Raw genomic sequence first — 6,952 nt, 5'->3', positions numbered from 1 at the left:
CTTATTTATTCTTCACAATGGTAGTGACATAACGGCATAACGACAAAAGCCACAATTTATTTTACACAATTAATTTATTTATATATTTTATTAAAAAAGATATTGTATATGTTTTTAATATATATTTAAAAAAAAAATTCTTTTTATCTTTATATTTTTATATTATTTAAATGTTTTAAATATTTTAATTACTTTTTTTTATTATTATTATTTATTTATTATTACGTTAAGTTTAACCAACCATACACATTTAATTTATTTTTACTTTATGTTTTTATTATAAATGTTTTATATATTTTTATATTTTTATTAATTAACCTATTCTTTATTTTATTTATTATGTTATTATTATTTTATTATTAATATTATTATTACCACCACAAGAGGGCGCAATGAGCTGTGAAAATGCCCAGGAAACAAGGGGAAAAAGAGCCACACTAGCAACAGATTCACACTGTGGAAAAGCCCAATAACTACGGTAACCCACATGACACACATGGGAAGAGACTGAGATGTGCTCAGTGACAAACCATGATTCACTGGGCAAAGGACTGTCCCTAAGAAAAGTAAAACATGTTGAATAGTAATGGAGGAGTGACTTATAAAAGATGTTAGGAAATGCAACATTAATGTGTGCATCTATTTGTTTGTTTGTTTGTTTGTGTGTGTGTCTTTTTGTTTGTGTGTGTCTGTGTGTATGTGTGTATGTGTGCCTGTCTGTCTCTCTCTCTGTCTGTCTTTGTCTGTCTGTCTGTCTGTCTCTCTCTCTGTCTGTCTGTCTGTCTGTCTGTCTGTCTGTCTGTCTGCCTGTCTGTCTCTCTGTCTGTCTGTCTCTCTCTCTCTCTCTGTCTGTCTGTCTCTCTGTCTGTCTGTCTGTCTCTCTCTCTCTGTCTGTCTGTCTGTCTGTCTGTCTGTCTGTCTGTCTCTCTGTCTGTCTGTCTCTCTGTCTCTCTCTCTCTGTCTCGCTCTCTGTCTGTCTGTCTGCCTGTCTGCCTGTCTGTCTGTCTGCCTGCCTGCCTGTCTGTCTGCCTGTCTGTCTGTCTGTAGGGTCTGACCAGGATGTCCTTCCAGCCGTACAGCTTCAAACAGCTTCAGCAGATCATCATGTCTCGACTGAACAAAGTCAAAGCCTTCGAACAGGACGCGCTGCAGCTGGCATCTCGAAAGGTACACACACAAGGACCCCTTTACGTGTGTGTGTGTGTGTGTGTGTGTGTGTGTGTGTGTGTGTGTGTGTGTGTGTGTGTGTGTGTGTGTGTGTGTGTGTGTGTGTGTGTGTGTGTGTGTGTGTGTGTGTGTGTGTGTGTGTGTGTGTGTGTGTGTGTGTGTGTGTGTGTGAGACTGAGTGAGTGGCATCCACAAAGGTAAACGCACAGGTAGCCCTTTACCACCATGTCGAAAGTGTGTTTCTGTGTGTGTGTTTCACTGTGTGGGAGGGAGAGGGCAGAGAGAGAGAAGTAGAGAGGGAGGGGAGAAAAAGAGAAGTTTTCAACATTGCCACAATAAAGCCTACAGCAAAATACCTTTTATTATAGATAAAAAATATTATAATGTTTGTATTTTTTTATGGATGTTTGGTTATTATGAATCGAATAAAAATCACAGACAGGAATTTGCAATTTTTACATGAATTAACATATATTAAGGGGGCGCCCTTAGCTCAGTTGGTAGGGCGTCCCCCCCCATGGGCCTCGGCCAGCAGCGGACCCGGGTTCGATTCCAGCCCGCGGTCGCTCTCTGCATGTCACTCCCCTCTCTGCCCCATTTCAACTCTGTCTCTACACTATCAATAAAGCATAAAAATGCCAAAAAAATATCTTAAGAATGAACATATATTTAATAAGGGTAGGATTTATATAGCGCTTTTTTGGAGGTCACTCAAAGACGTTTAAATTTAAATTTAATTACATTTTTTAAATTTTTGCAAATCACACCTCTTTCTCCACCCTTAATCCCGTATCTTTCCCTGTGTCAGGTGGCTGCTCTGTCTGGCGACGCGCGGCGATGTTTGGACATCTGTCGTCGGGCAACAGAGATCTGTGAGGTCACCGTCTCCGAGCCGACTGCCACGGGATTGGTCGGAATGAGTCATGTGATGGAGGCGCTCGACGAGATGTTCTCATCCGCTTACATCACTGCTATCAGGTAAAGTGTTTTATATCTACATAGGGCGCGCTGAGGCCGCCATGTTGCACCGCCATGTTTCTACAGTAGCACAGAGCGGACAAACTTAACGGCCTTACACGTTTTTATATATAGTGGGCGTCCTGGGGAAATGCACCTGTTGGAAGACCAAGAAGAAGTACTATAGAATAAATAACTAAATACATCGTCACCTCATCACTTGATATTGTAGGAAAGACTTGAGGCAGTGGTGGATGATGCCATCTTTAGTAACTATAGCTTCTTGTCCTTGAAGGCCACCGTAGCTTCTGTTAAAGTTGTTCTTTAAAGGTGCAGTGTGTAATATGACATCATCGAGTAAGTTCTACAAAGTTCTAGAATGCAACACTCCCTGGGTAACCCCGCCCCTTTAGAATAATAACAGAAGCTACAGTGGCCTACAAGAACAATTCTAAATTTTAAACAATGCACCTGATGACATTCCAACTATGACACTTTCAAGATGGCGGCACTAGGCCTTGGTCCAAAATATGCAGAAATATGAACATATATGAGACCCTTTCTAAGGGAAAAAATAATAATTCAAAACATTTTTCAGCTATTATGCACTAAATTAAACGTACTTATGGATATTATAATTACTTTCTACAAAATCTGCTAGGAAATAAAACCCAAAATTCTACACACTGCAGGTTTAAAGGTAAAGTGTTGTGTGTTCTTCAGGAGTGCTTCAGTGCAGGAGCAGCTGTTCCTCAGAGCTGTGATCGCCGAGTTCAAACGCCTGGGATTAGAAGAGGCCACGTTCCAACAGGTGAATCTCTCACACACACACAGACAGACACACAGACAGACAGACACACTCGTCCACACACACAGACAGACACACACACACTCGTCCACACACACAGACAGACACACACACACACACACACAAACGGACAAACACATTCACTCTCATGCACACACTCACTCAGTCACTCAGTCACTCAGTCACTCACTCACTCACTCACTCACTCACTCACTCACTCACTCACTCACTCACTCACTCACTCACTCACTCACTCACTCACTCTCATGCACACACTCACTCACTCACTCACTCTCTCTATGACACACAAACACTACAGTGTTGCTATCTACGTTGGCCCCCATTGTTTACATACTATCTTACAGAGCCTAGGCTGTATATTAACACCAGAACCAACTGCCCATAACTAAACTTTTACGAAATATTGAAGCCCCCAACTCTTTGACTTTTCCTAGAATGGTGTTGTGATGCTCTCCCTATGGTTGAATAAAGTCACAATTAAACTGGATTAAAAAAACAGGCATTCATACCTAGAACCGCCACACTGGGTCAATTTGACCCACACAGGAAAATGGAATATTTTCGAGCAGGTTGCTAGGCAACGGCATTGTTTGGGGTCCGTGATCTGACAACTGTACGTGCAGTCATTCATAAACTCTTTCAATAAATTAGAGATGAAGATAAATACCTAACAACATTAGAGTCACTAAGTGAAATGAGTGAAGTGAGTCTGATAGTGGAGAGAGATTAGAACAGATCGCTGTTCCACACACCGCGGCTCGTCCAGCTCAACTCACAGACAGCTGAGTGCTGATGAGCCGGACAGAGAGCGTCGGAGGGATCCTCCGCCTCAAAACATGTCAACGTGGGGGAAAATGAATGAATAATCAATTAGAGCTTAGCTAAAAATAAGTTTGCCATGTTACTGTTTATTTTATTTATGATTTTAGCTCATTTGGACACTGTTTTGACCTTCTGTTTTCATTACTATACTTGCGATATTATATCTACTTTCAGTTTCATTACTGAGTCGCCACAAAACGTGATTAGTGTTCTTAAAGATACTTAGATTATAAAACAAGAGGTCCAAAACACAGATGATTATTAAACAAACTAATTTATGACTTTATATCACACTAGAAATGCACGGGTCAATTTGACTGGCGGTTCTAGGTAGAAATAGAATGCTGGCGGTTCTAGTGTTAACACCAGATCCTTTTCAGCGCACACACAGTACAGACAGGTAGCTTATCATGATGTGAGGAGATATTCACTGATTTTGACATTGTTAGTCCCTGATCCTAATAGTAAAATTCTCCTCTGTCCTGTCCCCTCAGGTATTCGTGCAGCACCAGGCCCTGTGTCGATTGGACGGCCTTCAGCCAATCGGTGTGTCCGAGGGTTTGGCCGTGTGCCAGCGACTCGGCGCCTGCAGGATCCTGCTGCTGGAGCCGAGCATTCTGGGAGTTTTACAGAGAGTCCGAATCAACGTCAGTCAAGACGATGTGTCATACGCACTCAAAGCTGACTGAATGTGTGTGTGTGTGTGTGTGTGTGTGTCTGTCTCTGTGTGTGGGTGTCTATGTGTGTCTGTGTGTGTGTGTGTGTCTGTGTCTGTGTCTCTGTCTGTGTGTCCGTCTGTGTGTCTGTCTGTCTGTGTGTCTCTGTCTGTGTGTCCGTCTGTCTGTCTGTGTGTGTGTCTCTGTCTGTCTGTCTGTCTGTCTGTCTGTGTCTGTTCCTGTCTCTCTGTCTGTCTGTGTGTGTCTATGTCTGTCTGTCTCTGTGTCTCTGTCTGTCTGTCTGTCTCTGTGTGTGTGGTTTTGAGGAGACGTAGGAGTTTGTATCAACAGGAGTCAAGATAACGTGTGATACACCTTCAACCCTGACTGAGGTGTCTGTCTGTCTGTCTGTCTGTCTGTCTGTCTGTCTGTCTGTCTGTCTGTCTGTCTGTCTGTCTGTCCTATGCCTTCAACCCTGACTGAGGATAGAACTGAGTATTACCACATTGTTTATACATCTGTTTTTAAATGTCCGATTCCCCTTGTTTTGTTTCTTGGAGAATAAAGTTTTGATTTGTATTGTTCGATTCTTAAACGTCTTAAATAAATTAAATTTAAATAAAACTGAATTTGGTCGGTGTGTCTTTTTTTGCTCCTCCGTTAAAGGTGCAGTGTGTAATGTGACATCATCTAGAAAGTTCTACAAAGTTCTAGAATGCAACGCTCCCTGGGTAACCCCAACCCTTTAGAATAATAACAGAAGCTACAGTGGCCTTCAAGGACAAGAACAATTCTAAATTCTAAACAATGCACCTGATGACATTCCAACTATGACACTTTCAAGATGGCGGCACTAGGCCTTGGTCCAAAATATGCAGAAATATGGACATATATGAGACCCTTTCTATGGGAAAAAATAATAATAATAAAAAAAAAATCAGCTATTATGCACTAAATTAAATGTACTTATGGATATTATAATTACTTTCTACAAAATCTGCTAGGAAATAAAACCCAAAATTCTACACACTGCAGTTTTAAGACTTCAAGAGCAACATTCTTTGTGTGTGTGTGTGTCAAGCTTGGAACTTCCTCTACTGTTCTGGTTCAGCGGCTTGTGACGACTGAGCTTGACTGGAATGATATCAGCAACTGAGAAAATACTGACTGAGAAACACACACTCACTCACTCACACACACACACACACACACAGACAGACAGTATAACAGTAAACACAGGGGAACATGAAGCAGAAAACATGGAACTGGGCGGTTGTGTCAGTGACCAAAGTCATGAGGCTGCAGCCCTACTTTACTTTACTGGAACAACTGCTCCTGAGTGTGTGTGTGTGTGTATGCCACCCCTATGTATCTTAAAACCTGCGTTAACTTTATTTTGACAAACACAAGTCCCCTTTGTGAAGGGCAAAGAGACGTGACTGAGGAGAGGAGATGTGTGAGCTGGAAGCATTTTACACACACGCACACACACACACACACAGACACACAAACACCGTATTTCCTGTGTCAAACTGTCTCAACTCAGCTTTGTGAAGGGTCAGGATATGTGATTAAGATTTATGAGCTGATAGTCACACATCATGGTATCGTCTGTCAGGGCCGGACCTGTTGGCTAATGCCGTACAAAACGTGTGTGTGTGTGTGTGTGTGTGTGTGTGTGTGTGTGTGTGTGTGTGTGTGTGTGTGTGTGTGTGTGTGTGTGTGTGTGTGTGTGTGTGTGTGTGTGTGTGTGTGTGTGTGTGATAGGATCTTTTTGTCTCTGTGTGTCTTTGTTTTGGTGAAGTAAATGATGGTAAACATTGCCTCATCCTGTCCGGTAGTTCAGCTTTTCCTTGATGTGTATCATGACTATCAGCTCATAAATCTTAATCACATATCCTGACCCTTCACAAAGCTGAGTTGAGACAGTTTGACACAGGAAATACGGTGTGTGTGTTTGTGTATTGTCATTGTAATTCAGTGTATTTCTTCTTTAATATCATAATCAGAATGGGTGTGATAAGAGCATAAAGAAATCAAGGGACAGGCTAGAAGTAATACAAATGCGATTAATCGTGATTAATCGCGAGTTAACTATGACATTGATGCGATTAATCGCGATTAAATATTTTAATCGTTTGACAGCACTAGTTTTAATGTCTACAGCAAGTTATAACCTTAACCTGTGGTGGATTAAAGACTGCTATTGGACATTATAGGCAGGTATTGTATCCAGGTACAAATGTTGGTAAAGTTTCTGTGTTTTTTCCTTAACCAGAGCTGAATAAGTTTTGTATTAACAGAGTATGTTTTCTTTCGTAGCATTAGTTTGGTTGTTCCCCCAGACCTCCACACAGTAAAACACTCTTCTAACTCATAGACACATTTAAAACTGTGAAACTTCTGCTACTGACGTGATCTCAATAAACTCAGAAAGGGAACTAAAGACTTGTTGCTAAATATTATCTACAACAGTTGACCTTTACAAAAATCTCAAAGACACGGTTCACTTTTCTTTATC

At 41.3% G+C, this 6,952-nt stretch overlaps 1 protein-coding gene across 3 annotated transcripts in view; it reads left to right on the top strand.

Moving 5' to 3' along the window:
- orc1 (origin recognition complex, subunit 1) overlaps positions 1 to 5,031 on the top strand; it is a 22,108-nt gene extending 17,077 nt beyond the window's left edge. For all 3 annotated transcript variants that reach the window (XM_080032755.1, XM_080032754.1, XM_080032753.1), the window contains 4 exons: positions 1,048 to 1,167; positions 1,976 to 2,145; positions 2,848 to 2,935; positions 4,270 to 5,031. In XM_080032755.1, coding sequence (XP_079888881.1) covers positions 1,048 to 1,167; positions 1,976 to 2,145; positions 2,848 to 2,935; positions 4,270 to 4,464 — 573 coding nt within the window. In that variant the 3' untranslated portion in view covers positions 4,465 to 5,031. The remainder of the gene's footprint in view (positions 1 to 1,047; positions 1,168 to 1,975; positions 2,146 to 2,847; positions 2,936 to 4,269) is intronic.
- Positions 5,032 to 6,952: the final 1,921 nt, after the last annotated feature.

Source organism: Ammodytes marinus (assembly GCF_949987685.1).
Source record: "Ammodytes marinus genome assembly, chromosome: 8".
In the NCBI taxonomy this organism is placed as follows: domain Eukaryota; kingdom Metazoa; phylum Chordata; class Actinopteri; order Uranoscopiformes; family Ammodytidae; genus Ammodytes; species Ammodytes marinus.
Note: the sequence above shows the minus strand (reverse complement) of the source record. Positions and strands in the feature narration are given on the sequence as shown.